Source organism: Camelus ferus, chromosome 5 (genome assembly GCF_009834535.1).
Source record: "Camelus ferus isolate YT-003-E chromosome 5, BCGSAC_Cfer_1.0, whole genome shotgun sequence".
Taxonomy (NCBI): Eukaryota; Metazoa; Chordata; class Mammalia; order Artiodactyla; family Camelidae; genus Camelus; species Camelus ferus.
Window position 1 is genome coordinate 84,107,416 of NC_045700.1, and position 22,715 is coordinate 84,130,130.

Below are 22,715 nucleotides of genomic sequence, written 5' to 3' on the forward strand. Positions count from 1 at the left end.
AGACTGGTGTAGGTGTGTATGTGTGTATTCTTGTGCATGGATGTATTTAAAATCCCTGTTTTATGTTGAGCAGAAAAAAGTGTAAATTCCCTTGTCTAATTTCTCTGTTTCATACTTGAATTTATGGTAGTATCCAGCATTTTTTTTTGAAAGAGCATCTGGCTTGGATTTTATTTAGAAAAGGAAAATGGAATAAAAGTAGTAGATTAAAAATAAAAATATCTCAATCAGGTTAGGGAAGTTAGGTTACTATATTTGTGGTTCAAGGAGAATACCCAAAGGTCCTCTGTTATTTCAACTATTATAATAAAAGGACTGAAAATTTAAAATTTACAGTGGATAACTGAGGATTATGTAAAGTTGTCTTTGTTCAGTTGCTTTTTAATTTTTCAAAATATTTCCAAAGGTTTAATTTTTTATTTAATATTTTTATTGAGGCATAGTTGATTTATAATATTGTTAGTTTCAGACGTACAGCAAAGTGATTCAGTTATATGTATATATTTTCAGATTGTTTTCCATTATAGGTTATTATAAGATATTGAATGTAGTTCTCTGTGCTATACAATAGATCCTTGTTGCTCATCTATTTTGTGTATAGTAGTTTGTATCTGTTAATTCCATACTCCTAATTTATCCCTCTCACCCCTTTAGGTAATCGTAAGTTTGGTTTCTATATCTGTGAATCTGTTTCTGTTTTGTATATAGATCCATTTGTATCATTTGTTAGAGTCTACATATAAGTAATATATAATATTTGTCAATCTCTCTGATTTACTTCACTTAGTATGATATTTTTTAGGTCCATCCATGGTGCTGCAAATGGAAATATTTCATTCTTTTTTATGGCTGAGTAATATACCCGCGAGCGTGCGCACACGTGTGTATGCGTGCGCGCGTGTGTGAGACACACACACAGATACATCTTCTTAAACCTGTTCTTCTTAAATCTCCTAATGGGCACTTGGTTTGTTTCCATTTCTTGAGTATTATAAGTAATACTGCTGTGAACATTGGGGCGCATGTATCTTTTTCATTTAGAGTTTTGATCTTCTCTAGATACATTCTCAGGAGTGGGATTGCTGGATCGTATGGCAGCTCTATCTTTAGTCTTTTAAGGAACTTCCATGCTGTTTTCCATAATGGCTATACCAATTTACATTGCCACCAACAGTGTAGGAGGGTTCCCTTTTCTTCACACCATCTCTAGCATTTATAGTTTGTAGATATTTTGATGATGGCCATTCTGACAGGTGTGAGGTGACACCTTATTGTGGTTTTGATTTGGATTTCTCTAATAATTAACGATATTGAGCATCTTTTCATGTGCCTGTTGGCCATCTGCAGGTCGTCTTTGGAGAAATATCTGTTTAGGTCTTTTGCCCATTTTTTGATTGGGTTGTTTGTTTTCTTGTTATTGAATTGTATGAGCTGTCTGTATTTTGGAAATTAATAGCTTGTCAGTGGCATTGGTCGCAAATATCTTCTCTCATTCCTTAGGTTCTCTTTTCATTTTCTTTATGGTTTCCATTCTGTGCAGAGAAGCTTGTAAGTTTGATTAGGTTCCATTTGTTTATTTTTACTTTTATTTCATTTGCCTTGGGAGACAGATTTAAGAAAATACTGCCACAGTTCATATTAAAGAATGTTTTGCCTATATTCTCTTCTAAGAATTTTTTGGTGTCGTGTTTTTAGCTTTTTAAACCATTTTGAGTTTATTTTTGTGTATGGTGTGAGGGAGCGTTCTAACTTCCCTTCTGTGATTTACATGTGGCTGTCCAGTTTTTTCAACACCACTTGCTGAAAAGACTGTCTTTTCTCCATTGTATTTTCTTACCTCCTCTTTCATAGATTAATTGACCATAGGTGTGTGTGTTTATTTCTGGGCTCTCCATTCTGTTTCACTGATCTATGTGTGTGTTTTTGTGCCACTACCACACTGTTTTGATTACCGTAGCTTTGCAGTATTGCCTGAAGTCTGAAAGGGTTATGCCTCCAGCTTTATTTTTTTTCTTTAAGATTGCTTTGACAAGTCTGGGTTTTTTGTAGTTCCATATAAATTTTAGTATTATTTGTTCTAGTCGTGAATATTTTGATAGGAATTGCATTAAATCTGTTGGTTGCTTTGGGTAGTATGGTCATTTTAACAATATTTATTCTTCTAATCCAGTAGCATTGGATATCTTTCCATTTCCTTGAATCATCTTTGAGTTCCTTTAACAGTGTTTTATAGTTTTCAGCATATAGATCTTTTGCCTCCTTGGTTAAGTTTATTCTTAGGTAATTTATTTATTTATTTATTTTGATGCAATTTTAAATGGGATTTAAAAAAAACTGCTTTTCAATTTTTAATTTAAATATATTTATGGTGAAGACTTGAATTTTTTCTCCCCTTTCCCCTTTCTTTTCTTCCCTTTCTTCCTCTCTGTCTTCCAATATATGCCTTTAGGGCCAAAATTTTATTTTCTGAGGTTAGAATGGATATAAGCTCCATAGTTTCTTAAAAAGAAAAAGACTAAACTATGACTTCTTTGTCAGATTTCCTAGTTGTGAATGAACGTTCATTTAATCCAGATGACTCAATCTTTTAATAATGACTTTCTGATCCAGAATTTCTTGACCTTTTTAACTTGTTGTATTAAGGAAGTACTTACATGGATTAATGAGCTCGAGTTTTAGTCGCAGTCTATGATTTCATTCATAGAACAGTAATAGCTGTGGGGTCAGAGTTCAGATTTTTAAAGTTGCTAAAGATTGTGTTACTATTTGGAGTTTTAGAAAGGAAAAACTATTTTTCTTTCAATAAGGAAAGAATGATAACCAGTGCAGTGCTGAGTCAGCATAATAAGTTAGCTTGTATGTTGATAGTTATAAGAATTAAAAAAAACTTTCCTACAGTTGGGTCTGGGTTTGGTTTGTTTGTTTGGTTTTGTTTTTGGCAGCAGGGAATATAGTCAGTGAATATTTCAAAGCCATTCTTCTGAATCAGATAATGTATTTTTCATATCTTTATTAGGGATTTAGCATTGGGAAGCAAAAAGCAAACATGTTCATCAGAGCCAGGAGCCCACCTCTAAAGAAACTTTCCTGATAGCAAATCATATTTGCTGGTTGTGTTTTCCATTACAACTCATTAGAGACTAGTTCTGGGAAGGAAATTTTTCTTTCCGCCCTTGACCTCAGTTATTTATTTCAGAATAAGTAATTTGGATAATTTATCAGGGACTTTTGGTTTCTGTAGAGTGTATATGATTGTGACCTTTGTGGAAAGTAGACTCTAAGGTAATGAAGGACTTTATCTATTTTTTTTTCTTTTAAAAACTAGACCAGTATTAAAAAAAAAAAACTAGTACAATATTAGAGCTTAGGAAGTATGGAGGAATTAAAGCATGTAGGTGGGTTTTGGAGTTAAACACGTTAGTTAAAATCATCTGTTAGCTGTGTCTTTGGGCATGATCTGCTAGCTACTATGGATTCCTTGATATCTATTGCTGTGCAATCCACTTACTTATACCTCATTAGAGATAAAATGTTAAGCTGTATTTTTTTTTTCCAGATATGAATAGTTATATAGTATTGATGCATGTCTTGGTGTTGTAGAATCCAGTCTAGCAAACAGAAGGGAGCTCCAAAGAGCTGTACAAAGCAAGAGATTTTTATAGATCGCAATTATCAGGGACAAGGGCATTATACTGGGCATTTGCTGATTGGTTAAAGCTGGATTGCTTTCCTTATATGGAGCAAAGTGGTGGTATTGGAGCCAGATCAGGTGACTTGTGCTGAGCAGCCATTGCTGGTTGGGTGACCTAGGCCTGCCTTGTCTGGAACTGCAGAGCATAGAAATTTAGCTAAGTTTTGCTTTGCTGATTTTGGGCTTAGCATCAGAGACTCCATTTTGGGATTAATCTGGTTACTTTAACACAGCCTTTTGCCCCTGAAACAATACTTCCATGTCTTCTAAACTTTGCCTTCAGACTGTACTACTTACCATTCCTTTTTATTATTGTCACCTGTCCCCTTATTCCTTAAATACTGGAACATCAGGCTTCCTATGACTCTACCACTACCCTATCATGATTCTTCGTGGTTTCAGTATTTTTCCAACACCACAGCCTTTCGGTTCCTTGACCTCCTGCCCTTAAATGATCTCATACTCCGGTTTTTAAAAAAAATTGGTAAAATACATGCAACAGTTTACTATTTTAATCATCTTTAAGTGTGTAGTTCGTTAGCATTAAATATATTCACATTTTTGTGTAACCATCACTATCAGCCATCTCCAGAACTTTCCCATCATTCCAAACTCTGTACCCATTAAATACAACTTTCCATTCCCCATCCCCTAGGCCCCTGGCAGCCACCATTATACTTTCTGTCTTCATGAATTTGCCTATTTTAGATATCTCATGTAAGTGGAATCAAATATTTTGTGTCTGCCTTACTTCATTTAGTGAAATGTCTTCAAGGTTCATATATGTAGTGTGTATCAGAACTCCATTCCTTTTTCAAGGCTGAATAACATTCCATTGTGTGGCTATCACATTTTGTTTATACATTCACCTGTCAATGGATATTTGGATTGTTTCTGTCTTTTGGCTGTTTTGAATAATGCTGCTGTGGACTCTGGTATAGAAATATCTGTTTGAGTCCATGCTTTCAATTCTTTTGGAAATTACACAGAAGTGGAGTTGCTGGATCATATTGTAATTCTGCGTTTAATTTTTTGAGGCGCCACCAGTGTGTTTTCAGTAGCAGCTGTGCCATTTTACATTCCCACCAGCAATGAATAAGGGTTCCAGTTTCTTAACCTCCATCTCCTCACCAATGCTTGCTATTTTCTGGTTTTCTAGGTGTTTTTGTTTTTGTTTGTTTGTTTTGTTTTTGGATAATGACCATCCTAATGGGTGTGAAGTCTTATCTCATTGATGCTTCTGTTTACATTTATCTTTGTCCTTATCTATGTTGACTTTACGGTGATGTGTGTAAAGCTGGTCAGTCCTTCTTGACTCCACCTTGTTGGTTTTCCTCTGTCAACACTGAACCTCCTCATGCTCTGTTTGCTGGTCCCACACATCTCTGAATCCTCTAAATGCTGACGGACCCCAGGATCTGCCATTTGCACCTCTTCTCATTCCCTAGACCATCTCATCCAGTCTCATGGCTGAAATACCATGAATATGCTGAGAACTCCCAAAGTTACCTATTATAAAATGAAATGATTCTTTTTCTAAATCTTCTCCTCCTATGGTCTCCCCTTTCTCAATAAAGGACACCTCAATATTTTTCAGTGTCTCAAGCCAAAAACCTTAGAGTCACACCTTTTTCTCTCTCCCTGTACCTTCAAAATAGAGTCAGAATTGGGTCATTTCTCCCTGCCTTCATCATCCTCATTCTGGTCTAAGCCGGTGTCATCTCACATCTGGTCCCTGGTGAGGCTCCTGCAGCAGTCATAGTCGTCCTTTTTGTGGTAGGTCATATGGTTTCATTCGTGTCGGTATGGTTCTCTCAGTGGTCTGCCAGGCCTTTCAGGATCTGGCCCCATTTTCGCTGTCCTCTCTGACCCCATCTCCTGTCACTGTCCCCCTCCCTCCCTGGGCTCAGCTAGAGTACTCTTCTCCCAGATATCCACGTGACTGTCTGCTGATCACATTTGAGATGCCTTCCTTACTGCTTTATAAAGCGACAGCCTTCTCCTACCCCAAATTCATTCCCTTTAACCTGCTTTATTTGTCTCAGTAGCTCCTGTTACCTCTTGATATTTAGTTGTTTGTGCATGGTCTGCTTGCCTCCTATGTTTTGTTCATGAGTGTGATTCCATTTTCTGGAAGAGTTCTGGGCATGGAGTCTGTATTCAATATATGTTTGGCAAATGAATGATTTAATCATTGTGTGCACTTGCTTTTCTGTAGATTGGAGTTTTGAATGTGGGATTGCAAAGAATGTGTGTGTGTGTGTGTGTGTGTGTTTTATATACTGCCAGATTACTTCATTGCAGTCTGGATATTGTAGTCTTTTACATATTTGTAAAACTATTGGATGAAAATTAGTATGGCTGCATTTTGATCTTGGTTACAAATTAAGGAGAACATATTGTCTGTATGTATTAGCCATCTGCATTGCCTCTTTTGGCTTCTCTATACATATTCTTTGCCCAGTTTTCCTTTGTGTTGCTTGCATTTTTTTTTTTTAATTTATAAGCCTTCTCTGAATATTTTGTCATTTTTTTCCTCCCTAAATCTTGTTTTCCTTTTGGTTTTTAAAATTTTGTTTCCTCATAGAGAAATTTTAAATCTTTAAAACTTACATGGAATTACTCTGTAAGAATTAATAAGAAAAATTTGAAAACTATGACTAGTGAGGGTCTTACCAGATATTTAAAGCAGTAGTTCTCAGACATTAGTGCATATTGAAATCACGATTGCTGTTTAAAACTGAGTCTGCCACTAGTTTTCAGTTTATAGGTGTTGGGAAGGTAAGGAAAAGAGAGATATGTCTGAGGAGTCTTCATTTTAAATATTCTCTAAGGTAATCTGATACGATTGGACCATGGCTCACAGTTGAAGAAAGATTACTGTAAATCTGCTGTCTTCAGTGTAGTGTGGTATTAGCAAAGCAGTAGACAGATGGATCCAAGAAATAGAATAGGGTCTGGAAATGGGTGCAAGTGTGAATAAGAACTTACTGAAGATGACATTTTGGTTAATTGAGAAAGGATGGTTTATTTAGTAAATGATTCAGACAGTTCATCTGAAAGAAAAAGTTAGCGTTCTCCTTCACACAATGGAGAAAAATAAACTCTTTGTTGATTAAAGGTCCAAATATAAAGATTCTACCAATACTAGGAAAAATATAGGATACCATTAGTTTAACCCTGGGATGGAGATTGGAAACCTAGAGGCTGTGAAGGAAAAGATGAACAGCTTTAGTAGTTCAGATTTACTTTCTGAAAACGATACTCATTCTAAGATGTGGCAACGTAATTAAGTACCTATGACTGGTTTCCTAGTGTGGATGAAGAACGTAACCTGTCATATCAGTAAACAAAGAATATTGTGGCCATCAAGCCATCAGCCACTTGCAGCCTTGGAGCGTGCACCCTGAGGGGATTCAGGATAGAGAAAAACAGGATACTGGCCCTAGGTAGTTAAGATGCTTATCAAAGAAATGATTACAATGAGCCCAGACTCTTGCATCTTCCTGTACATAGAAAAGCACTAAATTCATTAACTAGAGATGTCTGTTCTTTGTGATCAACTACTGGTTTGTTTTTGTAAAACTCCTAGATATCCTGGCTTTTCCCCCTACCTCTTTGGAACAGTCCCTCAGAGCTTTCTGAGACTCTGTCTCCTGGGCTTAAGCCCTCAGTTTGTGCAATGAAAACGTAACTCTCACCTTATCAGTTTTGTATTTTTTTTTCAGTTGACACTAGTCTAATTTTCTATAGCCACTTCAGCAAATTGGGTGCAGTTGGCCAAAGTTTTGTTACTTTACCTAGTTTTCCTAAAACATTTTAGGAAAGTTAAGTGTCTTAATTGCATGTGGCTGGTACATCTAGCCTGCGTTTGATACCACTTGACTCCCCCACCTTGTCTTTCATGACGTTGCCCTCTCCAGTTCTCCTACTTAATCGGACTTTTCAGTGGGATTTTCCTCCTCTCAGTCTTGGCATTGGTTTCCCTCCAGAGTTTTCTGTTCTTGGACTTGATCTTGGAGATTTCATCTGTGTGCTGTCCTTGAACGGCCCTGACCCTTCTCAACTTTCACAGTTTGTGTATTTGGATGACTCACAGGCATCTTAAACCCATTATTTTCAGTACTTGTGCTCATCTCCTTTCCACCAGTCATCCAACCACTGACCACCTTCGCGGCTTGCATTTCTGACTCAGTTGAAGGCACCGAAACTATTTTCCCTCCTTTCACTGCCGCTGCTCTAATTTGTGACCTTATTCTGTTCATGATTTAGATACAGTACACCCCTCACTATATTAAGCAGAAAGATTTCAGTTGTTGGGAAGGCTGGAGGAACAGCTGCTCCCCTTGCCACCCTCCGGGTGATCCGGGAGCCGGGAATCCTAGCTGCTGACTCCGTGTAAATTTACTTTATGTAAATTTCCTTCCCTCCAGTTCTTGCTGCCTTCAGGTTATCCTCTGCATACAGTTATTCTCTAAAACTTTGTGTTTATGTACCTTGGAATGCAAACTAAGTTCTTTTCTCAGCACCAAAGGCCACAAGAATTTGACCTTTAAAATTTTGGGCCTTTAACACCTGCCCTCATCTCCTCATCTCTATCCTGCTCTGTTGGGCGGCTGAGCGGCTGCTGCTTTTGGTGCTTGTTCAAGCTATGTGATATCTGTCATCTATTCAAAACCTCCATTCCTCTGCCCTCCCTACCCCTGGCCTTTTAAGACCGTAATAAATTGAGGTTTGGTCCGAGAAGACTACTCAGAAAAAGGCAGAACTAGCCTCTACCCTTCACTCTTCCTGAAACGCTGTTTATACTTAGTGATTAGTGCTTACTAAAAGTTTTATGGTTTTAGCTCTTAGATTTAGGCCTATGATCCATTTGGAGTTGTTTTTTTTTTTTTTTTGTATTATTATAAAGGTCCATCTTCATCATTTTATGTTTAGATATCTAGTTGTTCCAGCACCGTTTGTCGAAAAGACTGTTCTTTCCCTATTGAATTATTTGCCGTTTGTTGAAAATCAGTTGTGCATAAAATAAAGGTTTATTTGTGGACTCTCAATTTTATTCCATTGATCTGTATGTTTGTCCTTTTGCTAGTACCACAATGTCTTGATTACTATTGCTCTTATTAAGTTTTGAAATTGAGATGTATGAACCCTCCAATTTTGTTCTTTTTCAAGATTTTTGTTGTTTTTCAAAATGTTTGGCTATTCTGGCTACTTTGAATTTCCATGTGAATTTTAGGATCAGCTTATGAAGTTCTGTATAAAAGTCAGCAAAGGTTTTGATAAGGATTATGTTGAATCTGTACATCAATTTAGGGAATGTTGCCATTTTAACAATATTAAGTTTTACAGTCATAAACAGGACATTTTCTGTTTATTTTGGTCCTTAATATCTTTAAATAGTGTTTTGTGGTTTTCATAGTACAGATTTTGCACTTCCTGTTATATCTAATCCAAAGTATTTTTGAAAGTATTGTAAATATAACTGTTTTCTTATCTTCATCTTCTGATTCTTCATTGCTAGTATACAGAAATACAATTGATCTTTGTATATTCATCTTATATCCTGCAACCTTTTCTGAACTCTTTGTTCTACTAGTTTTTCAGTGGATTCCTTAGGGTTTTCTATATTATAATCATTTCATCTGTGGATAAATGTAGTTTTTAAAAAATAAATCACAGTATTTTGAAACTCAGAATAAAAGCATGAACATTAAACTTCAGAGCACGGAGTGGGATTTCAGAATACTTAGCGAGGCGTCATCGTTTTCCTGGGTTACGGAGGTGCATCTGTTCTTTGCAGCTCTGATGTCCTGCAAGCAGTAGGACCGGTGACTTTGTTGTGCCATTTTTCTGTACAGAAACCTATGGCTCCCCATGCCTTTCTGGCAGAAATCTAGATTCTCTGGACTCATTCTCTAGGGTGCTATACAGTATATTGTCTGTCACAGAAAGGAGATTGGAACGATCAGCAGAGCACAGAAATCAAGTTGAGAGTCCTGGCTTCTCACCAAGTATGTGGGGGCAAATTTGGAGGTGGCCCTTACCTTGTAAAGTTGCAGGTTTTTTTAAACATGGTTTCCTTCAGTTCTCTGAACACATTGGTGGTAGCTGCTTTGATAGCGTTTGTCTGCTAAGTCTGACATTTGGGTCTTCTCGAGGATTTCTGTTGCTCCCTCCCCCCCATATATGGATAATGCTTTACTGTTTATTTGCATGCCTTATAATATTTTGTGAATTGGACATTTTAGGTATTTTATAGTAATTTTGAATGCTAGCTTCCCTCCCCCGCCTTCCACACCTTCTTGTGTTGTTTCTTTTCATTTAGTGTCTCAGCTGGCCTGTTTTGGTGAAGCTTGTATTTTCTGCAGTGTGCATCCTCTGATGGTGCTCTTCTGAGAGCACAGCCTTGGGAGCATGCAGTCACGTTGCACTACTCTCTTCAGCAGTGGCAGCACGGTTTTGGTAGGGCTCTCTAACAGCCTGTTTGTCTGATCCCCTGGTCTTTCTGGCGTCACACCCAGCAAGTATTCTCCTCTGATGGCTGGCCAGTTGCTTTACTGTTCTGAACAAAGCTCTGGGCCGTAAGTTGCCCCATAGTGTGCTTCAGGTAAATTAGATGGCCTTTGTAGGGGTTGTGTTTGAGGCCAGTCTTGGAGCTGCCCTGAAGCTAGGAGGGAAAGAGACACCTGATGCCTTTGAATTTCTCATCTGCTTTTTGGCTTGTCTCTGTCATGGAACTACCAGCCTCATCTTAGGCTGCTCCTCACCAGGCTCCATTGTTTTCCGCAGTGACGTTAGGCTTGAGCTTCGCTCTTCTGTGCTCCGAGGTCAGTCCTCTTAGGGATTGCTAAGAGGTTCTCTGTTCTTACAGCCTGCTGCTTTGGCCTGTGGGGAACCTCTGCTCTGTGAGCGGGGTCTTGGGCGGTGGCTGTAGCCCCTGGTCTGTGTCGGGAGCTTCTCTCCTGCATCTGCCTTGTGAACCACAGTCCCTGTGTTCTTTGCCGGCTGCATCTGCAGTAGAGCTTCTGCCCTATGGGTGAGGTCTGGGTGAAAGAAAGGATTCCTTAGATCTCTTGGCCACACTTCCCTGGCATAGAATTTCTACAGTATGGAGATGGGAAATGCTACAAAACATAATCCTGATTTGGAGCTGGGTGGAGTAATCAGTTAGTAGTTTGCTTCAGTTTTGTTTTCTTCACGAATATTATGGCCTGCCTACTGTACAAAGGCTGGTTCGTCTGCCTCGTGCTTCTTCCCCACTCTCCCTCTTCCTTGAAGGCTCAGCTCAGATGTCACTGGCCAGAGAGGCTTTCTCGGACCACCCGCATACCGAGCGCCTCTCCAGGCTCGCCCGGTTGCTTGGTATTTCCCTTACTGAGTTCATTTTTCCTTGTAGGATTTATCACCACCTGGCATGCATATGTGTGTATATTTGTCTACCTCTTCCAAGGAAGGTAAAAGTTCCACAGGAGAAGAGACTTAGACTGTTCACTGTTGTTTACTGTTATAATCCCTGTACTTAGGACACTATCTGACACATAGTAGATTCTCAATAAATCTGAACACAGCATATGAAATGACCAAAGTTTACTGCCTTCCTGCTTCACAATTTAATCTGCTTAAATTGAAAAATATCTAGAATCACCATGGCAAGTGAATTTCATGTTGTTTGCCAACTCCAACTACTTGTTGCTGCCTAGAGTGAGAGAATGAGGCTCACTGGGAAAGAAGGCAGTGATGATTTAGCAGTGAGTGGCTGTGACGGCCAGGAGAGAGGAGAACGTGGCGTATGTGCGAAGTGTTTGCCTCTCTAACTGAATGAGGCACTGAAGAACTGGAAATGGGTGCATTGTTGGTCTCCATTCTGTTGTAGGTCTCCTGGCTGGCTTCCTCCTCACCACCGGGAAGTATTTGTGGATACTTGGGGTTAGGCTGGGAAAGCCACCTGTTTACAGAATGATGTGGAAACTTTTCTGTGGAAATTCCATTTCTAATAGATATGGCACAAATGAGTGTCCTCCAAATTCCAGGAGTAGATGGGACCTGGCTGGTGGTCAATATACCAGCTGCTGCTTGTTGGGGAAAAAATCGTCTCTTTTTCTAATATGAAGACTTTTTCTTTAAAGTTGTTTAAGAATGATTTTTGACTAATAAACTTTCTTTCTCTTCTTTCTAGATTCTTACGGAAATCTGTTAATTCTACTTTTTGAGCACTATGAATAACCACGTATCTTCAAAACCATCTACCATGAAGCTAAAGCACACCATCAACCCCATTCTTTTATATTTCATACATTTTATAATATCACTTTATACTATTTTAACATACATTCCATATTATTTTTTGTATGAGTTAAGACGAGAAAAATCAAACCAAATTAAAGCGAAGCCCATAAATTCAAAACCTGGGTCTGCATACAGATCTGTTAAGAGCTTGGATGGTTTGGCTTCAGTATTATACCCTGGATGCGATACACTAGATAAAGTTTTTATGCATGCAAAAAACAAATTTAAGGACAAAAGACTCTTGGGAACACGTGAAATTTTAAATGAGGAAGATGAAGTGCAACCAAATGGAAAAGTTTTTAAAAAGGTAACGTGACCTTTTATTGCCTTTGAATTCTTTCTGAATAAAGTGTATGCTTAGGAATGGTGGCACGGGACAAGCTATTGGAATTTGCTGGTGTGGCGGGAGAAACAGGGCAGAAGGGACTAGATTGTGCTCTAATCTCCTTCTGTACCTCCGGCATGGATTTGTTCCAGACTCTCATAAAGACGTTGAGATCACCCAGTGGCGAGGGCCACTTCTGAGCCTGCATGTCTACCAGGGCTTGGAATAGAATGTCTAGGGCAGTTTGGGTTTGCAAGTATATTCCCTGCTAGTTCCAGAAGCACCTGTGTGTGCTTGAGACTGCTCTGGGTTTTGGGATGCGACCTGCTGTTTCTGATTATAATGTAGGTTCCATTGGATGTTCAGTGTCTTGGTACTTGGTGTGGCAGTGCGTGGTTTTTAAAAACTTCCTTCTCACAAATACAAGAAGAACTTGCCATTATTGATGTGAAACAGAGGTTAAGACATCTTTAGAGGCAGTGTAGGTAGTGGTTAAGAGCCTGGACTCCAGATCCAGACTGGATTTGAAACTCGGCTTTGCCACTCAGTAGCTGTGTGACTTTGGAAAAGCTGTTGAACCAAATTTGCCTCAGTTTCTTTATCTGTAACATGGAGATAATGATCATTGCCGACATTGATTAGCATTTCTTATGAGCCAGGCTGTTCTAAGGACTTTACATGTATTATCTTATTTAAGACTTACAGTAGCCTTATGGATTAATGTTATGGGGATATCCCTCCCTTACAGAAGACAACGCTAAGGCACAGATGGGTTAGGTAACTTTTTCAAGGGCATTACAGCTAGCAGCTTCATCTGGGACCGGAACCTAGACCGTCCAGCTCCATACTTCTTAAACTGATCCTAGCTCAGAGAATTATTGAGAGGATTAATTGAGAGAGAGAGAGAGTGAGTGTGTGTGAAACAATGGTGGCATCCACTGTAAATGCTTTAATGACAGTAATTTACATGAGTGTAAATGCTTTTATTATCATCATCTTGGGAATTGAACAAGCACAGTTGTCTGAGTGAATATGAAGGTTTGTATCACGCAGTCGTGCAGCTCTGTAAAGGGTGATAGGTATAGAAATGGCATGAAGATGCTGCTTATGAACTTGGGTATTTGTGTGTATATATATTTCATTGAAATATAGTCCGTTTACAGTGTGTCAGTTTCTGGTATAAAGCATAATGCTTCAGTCATACATGAACATACATATATTCATTTTCATATTATTTTCACCATAAGTTACTACAGTATGTTGAGTATAGTTCCCTGTTCTTGAAGCTCCGTTAGGTGAAAATGGAAGATAAAATGTGTTTTAGAGGCAGTGAGATTGCCTGCATTTAGCTGATAATTTGGTTAGGTTATAGGTTTAATTCCTGTGTAGGCAAAGTGGTTTTTCTCTTGTCCTCTTTTCCCAACTGCATCCTGGCTCCAGCTGCTTTTTTTCCGTCAGTCCTGAAGGAACTCTCCGATCTCGGAGGAGAGTGCAGATGCGCACAGCCTTGGAGTGAGACACTCAGGCTTCCTCCTGTTCTTGGGGGGTGGGGTTTGGGGAGGGGGTGGGACTCATGTTTAATGGAATGGTCCATTAATCTTGCCACTTACGATACAAATTCCAGTCATCTTTTAGAGATAAATGAGATGACAAGCAAGTTAATGTCAGTAACTCCTAGAAATTAAAAAACACTATTTTAACTCTAGACAGTAGGATCTCTGTGTGTTCCTAACGTTCAAATAGAGTGATGTTTTATCTTATTTTGCTTGGAACAGTCTTGACTTACACCTGTTCTGACATGAATAGTGCCCCCTTCAACCTCAAGAGTGATTTGGAAAAATTCTCTGGTCACTCTACTCTTAAGACATGTTCCTTGTTTTCTTTTGCTAACTTAGTTTTGCCTCATTTAAATGAATTTTTTTTTTTTTTTTTTTTTTTTTGCTAAATCAGCTTAAGATCTAGCTGGGGTTGGTTAGTAGTGTTTCGCTTCATTGGAGTCATGTAGTTAAGCATGTTTGATTACTCCTCTCCTGCCTGTAGATTATAGTTTGCAAAACTATCATAATGATGCCTGGTTTTGTCATATTTAGTTGCTACTTTTGGCAAACCATCCTTGATTTCCATTCCCTTGCCCCCAGTTTATAGATGACCCACAGTGCTCACCACATAGCCACACTGGCCATTTGTTTTCCTGACTCTCTGTCAGCACAGTTGAACACACTTATGTCTCGTGAGCCACAGGTAAGTATACTTAAGAGGTAGCAGCAAAGTATGTATGCGATTGAATAGTGATTAGCACAAAAGAAGCCATGGAGTTAGATGATCCGGTGGATATGGACTTTTTAAAAAAGCAATCTTTTCAAAAATGAGGCTGCTGGAGGAGAGGTCAAAGGCTCCAAGGCCCAGAGTGAATTGAAGTTGTTCAGTTACATGAGTCCATTCCACACATTTAGCAAGTAATTGCTGGGTGCCTACTACGTGCTAGGTACTGTCCTGAGCACTAGGAGACAATAATGAACAAGACACACAGGTTATTTTTCTCAGGATCTTATATTTGTATGGGAGGGGGAGAGGCAATAAAAAGTTAACAGACTTAATAACTACTGTGAAGAAATAAAACTGGTTGGAGTTCAGGGATAGCCCCTCTGAGTAAGTTATGGCCAAGTGGAAGCCTGAAGGACACGGGGAAGCCATCGTTGCAAACATCTGGGTAATGAACCATCTCTGTAGTGGAACGGGATTGTGCAGTGGAGTGGCTCCAAAATAGGAATGAGCCAGCAGGGTGAAGCACTTAGGGTGTCATGTTCAGGACAGCATTCAGACCCTGAGGCAGTGCCTCGTTAAACTTTGTGCCCTAAGCACCTGTCTTGCCTCATCCAGGTTGCTGCCCTGGCCCAGCCTGTTTAAAGGACAAAGTTATATTTACAGGAAGTGAGAAAGGACAGAGAGTTCGAGATGGGCACAGAGACCCTGGCAACATGTAGGGTCCTTAGGGCTTTGTAGGCCAGTGTAAGTTGCTTTGAATCCATTCCTACTGGAAAAGGAAAACACTTGCAGAGGAGTAAGCTGATTTATGTTTTTAAAAAACTCACTACTGTAGGGAAAAGGGACTGTAGGGGAGTTAGAACGGGAGTTGGCCAGTTAGTGTTCATTATTTCCCAAACTAATGGACTAGGATGACAGGGTAGAGGTGAAATGAAATGGCTGCTTTTGAGGAATATCTGTTAGACATCTTAGTTGAATAGTCAAGTAAAAGAAGAGTAGGTTGGCTATCCAAGTAGGGGTGGTCAAACTAGAAATGGAAATTTGGGAAGCTCTTCGAAGCAGAATCCTAAGGAGTTGGGCTTTTTTCATGGACACTTCAACCACTGTAATACCCTGAGGGACTACAAAGGGTATGCGTACAGGTAGATGTAGGTTATTAAACTTGTTGCTAGGAAGATAAGGAAGTTCTGTTTAATTTCCAATTTCTCAGTGAGTGTGCGGTAGTGTCATCACCTGGAAGTGGAGAAGGGAGGGCCAGGGTGGAGGGTATCTGAGTAGAGAGGAGGTTTCACATAGCCATTTCAGAAGGTGAGGAAATGAATATACCAGGAAAGTGTCATAGGACTGCTGGGTGGTGAGAACTGTGATTCTGGATTTAATAAGGTTCAACAGTATAGGCAGGGAACAAATAAACGAGTTTAACTGCAGGTTGAACTAACTGTAGGGACAAAGTTAGCATTAGAAACCTATTCCAGCACAAGCCAGATAAAATTATGGTGTAGGTAGTGTCTCTTAAATGTAATCTTCATGGTAAAGATCACTACTAGAAGATTCAGTGGTTTAAAGAATTAAATGAAATCCAGATTTTGGTTACATTTGACTTAAAGTCATGGCTCGGTAAGTTCTTTGCCACATGGTGGCAACCATCATATGGGTTTACATATTTGGATTTTACATCTAATGCTTTTTCAGGATACATATATTCTCTGAAACTTACACAACTCGTAATTTAGATTCTAGAATCTAGGAAATAGCTCATGTTTATCTTTGGAGTGTGAAATTCTTAGTAACTGTAACCCAGTTCCTATAGTTTTGGCCAAATTCTCTTCCATCTTCTCACCCCCCACAGAGCTCCTTTTGAAGTCATTGGAGCTCCCCGTGCTGAGCATTTCATGGTGGTGCAGAGCATGATGAGAGTTTGGGACCACCAAAGTTAAATAAGTATTTTAAATTCAGTTGCCTTATCTGTCAAAGAATTTATTTCTCAAGTCCAATTCAGAATGGGACACTAGAGGGCAGTATTTATCTGTTTTTCCATTTTTATTTTCATTCAGCCTCTTTCTAGAACTCTTCTGAATGTTATGTGAATGTTTGAAAATGAGTGTGGTTGGACAGTTATAAGGTGCGTAAGACATATGTTAATGACACAGCGACGTTTGGGAACTGTGTATATTTTTGCAGTGAGAGCAACTTTTTATCTTATCTATATATAATTGGGGGTTTATGGTCTGATCTAAATTGGAGAAAATTCCTAAAGAGCCTTAAAAGGGAGTTGTTAATACTGTAAGACTTGACGTTACCTGTGCTTCTGGCAAGCTGTGCCAGGAGCTTTCAGCAGAGGGGCTTTGCTGAGTGGTCGGATCCCTACCTGGCTGTGTGAAGGGAGACTTGTTTACTTTGCTTATCCAGAGTTAGATGCAGCAATTCAAATTAAGTAGCCACAAACAGATGTTAACTTGGGCCTGACCAGTTTCTGTGTGTTATCAGGTTGTCCTATCTGATGTTAAAATCCAGGATTCGTAAGTAGAGGGAAAGTACAAATTTTGCCGTCAGTAGCACTTGACACTAGGCTCAGTTATAAACTAACATCTAAATTGTTTAAGTGGATGAAGTCTGTAAGTGAATTATTAGTCTATATGCCTTCAGCCAGAAAATTGACCTTTAAGATCACATCAAACTCTGAACATTTTTAAAAGAAAAACAACCCCCCCCAAATTAGAGTTTAAGATTTAGAAAAAGTTCTGAGTTGTCATAGAAGATAACACAAAATAGCTAATTTTCAAAATAAATTTTTCTCTTGAAACTCACTTTCTGGCTTTTTGTTAGAACAAAGTAGTTTATATACAAACAACATTTTGGTTTGTCAAAATTGAGAGCATGTCCCGGCTTCTTTCTCGACATTAATATTTTGGTTGTGTTTTATTTTATTAGGTTATTCTTGGAAACTATAATTGGCTGTCCTATGAAGATGTCTTCATTAGAGCCTTTAATTTTGGAAATGGCTTACAAATGTTGGGTCAGAAACCAAAGACCACCATTGCCATCTTTTGTGAAACCAGGGCCGAATGGATGATCGTGGCACAGGCCTGCTTCATGTATAATTTCCAGCGTATGTAGACTTTCCTATCTTCTCAGTGGACTTAATGTTGTTGTGGGAGAGATGATACTAACTTTTTATTATAAATGTTTACTCTCAAGAGATTAATATTCTGATGTTAATTTTTACCTTGTATCCAATCAGTGGATAACTGTTACAACTTAGAATTATTAGAACTTAGACTCCTTCTCCTCATTATTATATTATTTAATTTCAACATTTCTAAGATTATTTTTCTTTAGATTTTTCTACTTTAGAATAAGCAGTACTGCCACTTGTTCATGCTAGTTTTTTAACATATAATATTTTAAATGTGACATTCAATGTGATACCTTGTTGGTGTATTTTCCATATTTTAGTATCAAGTAGTTAACTAAGACTTCAACATTTTAGAAGTCAGATGTAATTCCTTGCAATGTGACAGTCTCAGTAGTATTCATAGGTGAAACAAAATAAAACAAAAATTAAAAAAAATTTAAAATGCTACATTTTAAAAATATTTGAGGGAAATTACATAAGGGTGAGTTAGGCATATGTTGATTAATATATTAAAGTAATTTATAAAAACACAGCACAGTTAGATCACAAACTATGGATCTAACAATTTACGGTTTACTTTGCTCTCTAATAATTCACGGCTGCAGTCAAGAGGCTTTATTTAATTTCATTTAGTACTTCCATGAAGTGTTCAAATACATGACCTGGCCTTCTTTCCCTGTAGTTGTTACGCTGTATGCTACTCTGGGAGGTCCAGCGATTGTTCATGGATTAAATGAAACAGAAGTGACCAACATCATTACTAGTAAGGAACTCTTGCAAACAAAGTTGAAGGTGAGGAATAGTTTTTCAATAACTGTCTCATACTTTAAAATTTTCAGTGTCGTGGACTCATTATTTATACTTAGTTCTTGTATAATCTTTAAAATCTTTAATATCTTTGTAAATTTCTGGGAATATAATACTTTATTCTTCTTTAGAAAAGAAAAAGTGGATTTTATATGTATTTATAAGTAGCATGGAAAGTTATAAACTTAATTGTTAATATGTCCATGTTTAAAGTGAAGGGATTACAACTTCTAGTCTATTTTAAATAAATTTGTAATTTTTAGGGGTTATTTTTAAACTAGTAATTATTTCTGAAGTATTAGGTCATTATGAGTTTCAGAATTATTCAAAGGAAAAAAAACTTTATGAAACTACTGGAGAAAGGGATTTCTTTAATCTCTAGACAGCTCCCTGTGAAAACAATATCTGATTTTTTTTTTTTTTAATACAAGCTCATAAGAGAATTCCCTTCCTCTCTTCCCATTTCTTTATTTGCTTTTTAGAAGCATGAAGGACATTGGGCTACCATGCAGTTCAGGCAGTGTATGTTTACATGACCATTTTGTAAGGAACTAACTTTGTTGATAAGGATTTTACCAAAGGAGAATTGGTATACACAGTACATCTAATGTTATAAAGCGGTAGTTTAAATTTCAGATCAGTAGATTCTCCATCTGAAAAAAGGGATCTTCATTCTCACCCTTGTGTTTTTGAGGCAAGGAATTACTTTAGTAATTTGCTGACTGTGGTAAACTGCTTGTGGGACTTGTGTCCCAGACTATGTGCCAGGCCGTTTAGTGAAGAAGAGTGAGGACAGTGATGACTGCTTGTGTTTTTCCAGGACATAGTTTCTTTGGTCCCGCGCCTGCGGCACATTATCACCGTGGACGGCAAGCCGCCCACCTGGTCTGAGTTCCCCAAGGGTGTCATCGTGCACACCATGGCTGCAGTGCAGGCTCTGGGAGCCAAGGCCGGCGTGGGTATGTCCTTGTGTACCTCCTGCAATGACCGTATTCTCCACAAGTGTCACAAATATTTGATTCTGAAGTTGGATAAAGTGACAAACCAGTTTTCTAGGCTATCACTTAGGGAAGTAAAGTTACTAAAAAGGAAAAATACAAGCAATTTATTAACGGTCTAAAAGTAGTATTTATTTGCAATTAATTTAAAATACTTTTTACATTATACAGTTTTCCTGTTCTCCATTTTCTGATAGTTTTAGATGGTTTAAAGTTAGTCTTACAAGTAATGCCATAAACTTGGCCTTTGTGAATTGTCTGAGAGTGGTAACAGATGGCTAGAGTGGCTAAACCTGGATCCCTCCTCTCACTCTCTGCTCCACCCCTGCTGTTTCCAGAGGGGACATTTTTCTGTCCTCTGACTAGCACGCCCAAGTGTGGTGACTGGAAATTCCTGCTCTCAGATAAGTGTCACAAAGTGTTAGAGAATGTACTGGTGTTTAGGGATATCACAAAAACTGTTAGAATGCTGGGACTGTACTTCCTTCACAATTGGAGCCTTGGTGATTAGTTAGATGTAAGCATTCAGTTAGCTGGGAATGGGAGTTTAGCTGAGATTAATTTGGGGGCATATTGAATTTAGGTGCTAGTGCGACATTCGAATGTAGATATGTAGTGGGGAGTGGCATATACAAGTCTAGTATGCTGCAGTTGAGTTTGGAGTTAAAAGATCTAGAAGCTAGAAACAGATTTTAATTCAAGCTGTGAGTAGGTGAGGTCACCGTCTGAGAATGGTGCCTCCAGAGGCCTGAGACTTGGTCAGAAAGGAAGGAAGAAAACACGTAGTGTGTGGTTCATGGAGCTGAGTGAAAGGAGCCTCTCGGTGAGGTGGGAGTCTCTAGCAGGACCAGGTGCACTGAAGGAGTCCAGTGACACAGGGACTGCAACACACCATTGGACTTAGCAGATGTCACATTAGAGAAAGCAGTTAGAAATGGTGGCAGTGGAGAATGGTGCCAGGGGATGAAGGAGTGAATGGCAGATTAGGAAGCAAGAACTGGAATGAAAACAGTTGTCAAGAAATAAATCTTGACAGGTAAGAGAGAAAGAGTTTACTTGGGAACATGTTTAAAATATTTTCTCCTGTTTAAGAAGGCTACATTCAGGGTAGTTCCAGGATTAATTCAGGCAGATGAGCAGTGCTATCCATGACCCACTTCTCTTTGTCTTTCTACTGTGTCACCTCTGTAGGATGTTGGCTGCTATGTTTAGACTTGTGCAAATGGGGGACATTGTCTTTTTTTTAATCCAGTATTCTGAGTGTAGCCAAGTGTGAAGCAGCTAACATCTTTTAGCAAATGTCTAGGTCCCCTAGTGTAACCACCCTTATTTCTTAGTTGAGTTACTGGAATAGCGTTTTGTCTCCTGACCTCTTTTCTTCGCTTTCTTAGGTTAGGTAGCAGCAGCCAAAGTGATCCTTGTCACAGTTGATGACAAGTCCCTGCTCAAAACAACATAGCTTCCCACCCAGAGTGAAATGCAGTCTCTGAGGCTCTGCACATCGTGGTTCTGGCAGCTCCGTCACCTTCATTTCCTGTCACTTCTCCTGTCATCTTCTTACCTTGTCTTGCTTCATTTTTCTTTATAGCTCTTATAATGTTACGGATTTATGTCTGTCTGTCCCAGTAAAATATGTCTCTTAATGTATAGGGACTTGATCTGTTTTGTTGACCTTTGTATGAATACAATTAATAGTTGTTGAATTGAGTTAACGAATGATTATGCAAAAAGTTGATGATACAGCTAAATTTCTCTGAAGTGTGTGTGTTTTTTTTCCTTCCAATACAGAAGACAAACCTCATAGCAAACCAATGCCCTTAGATATTGCAGTAATCATGTATACAAGTGGATCCACGGGACTTCCAAAGGGGGTCATGATCTCCCACAGTAACATTATTGCTGGTATAATTGGGATGGCGGAAAGGATTCCAGAACTGGGGTATGTCATAGTGTAAATGTGGGGTCGTCCAGTGTTTATATTGGTCGTCACATTCACATTTGTGTCATTTAAGTAGTATTTGGTTAAATTAGTCCTTCAGAATCTGTGTGTACAGTAGGCATTTCCTTCAAAAAAGGATATTAAAAATTACAAGACAATTACAGTTGTGAAATTTAAATTACAGTTTATGGATATCATTGTTACTTCAAAAGTGCAAATTTTAAATGACTTAAAATGTTTTAATCAGCTGGTGTTATTGCCACTATAGTCATTTTTTATACCTTAATGTTATGATTCAAGTGAACAAATAATTTGCCCAGTAAGTATTTATTGGGCTTCTTTATTCAGTCTGTGGTTTTCCTTTTTAAGAGACATTCCAGCAGTAACTGGGGGAGTGTGGGTATACAGGAGTGGGAAAGAAGCCGATGGAGGATACCAGATGGGAGTTTTAGGAATGGTAAAGAGAGCATTCCCAGAGACGGAATCAGTATTCTGATGACTGATCTGGTGCAGTGGTTAGATATTTTTGTTGCCCTTATGCGCAGAAATTATATACATGTTACTGTGGAACTGAATTTGGGGATGGAGAGAGAAATTTATGTATAACTTTCAGAAAAAATTCAGAGCAACTGGTTTCTTCTGGGTTTGTCTCAGTTGCCCTTCATGCTATGGGAGTGGGAGCAGTTCTTAAAATATATGCACATGCATACATGTACATTTTATTACGTAAGGTATAATTAACTCTCAGAACAAGAATCTCTTCTGTAAAATACACCCCCCCACACACACACACGCACCCCCCCCCCCCCCCCAGGGAGCCCAGATTGAGAGTCCTTCGTGTGCCTTTTAGAGCCTGCTCCCTCTACAGTCACTTTCAGCAGAAACAGCACCTGACCATTACTTTCTGTATCTCCCTTTCTTTTAGGGAGAAAGATATCTACATCGGATATTTGCCTCTGGCCCATGTTTTAGAATTAAGTGCTGAGCTTATCTGTCTTTCTCATGGATGCTGCATTGGCTACTCTTCACCACAGACTTTAGCAGATCAGGTAAAGTAGTGCCTGTAACTTGGGTTACTAAAAAATGATAATTATCTTTAACAAATTTTTCAATCAGTATGACAATATATTGTAAGGATGACAGTTAATCATTCTAAAGGCACTTGCCTTTTAAGTGCCATTTAGAATATAAATGAATTACAATGATGAATTTATAATGTGCTTTTTTGATTTGAGTTCTATTGAATTTTTAAAATAAGGATCACT

The 22,715-nt window shown here is 38.6% G+C and overlaps 1 protein-coding gene across 1 annotated transcript in view; it reads left to right on the top strand.

The window, feature by feature from the left end:
* ACSL3 (acyl-CoA synthetase long chain family member 3) overlaps positions 1-22,715 on the top strand; it is a 58,724-nt gene that overhangs the window by 22,328 nt on the left and 13,681 nt on the right. Inside the window, exons 3-8 of the mRNA XM_032480342.1 lie at positions 11,871-12,287; positions 17,502-17,679; positions 18,389-18,498; positions 19,334-19,472; positions 21,300-21,450; positions 22,376-22,499. Of these exons, the coding sequence (XP_032336233.1) occupies positions 11,910-12,287; positions 17,502-17,679; positions 18,389-18,498; positions 19,334-19,472; positions 21,300-21,450; positions 22,376-22,499 (1,080 nt within the window). The 5' untranslated portion in view covers positions 11,871-11,909. The remainder of the gene's footprint in view (positions 1-11,870; positions 12,288-17,501; positions 17,680-18,388; positions 18,499-19,333; positions 19,473-21,299; positions 21,451-22,375; positions 22,500-22,715) is intronic.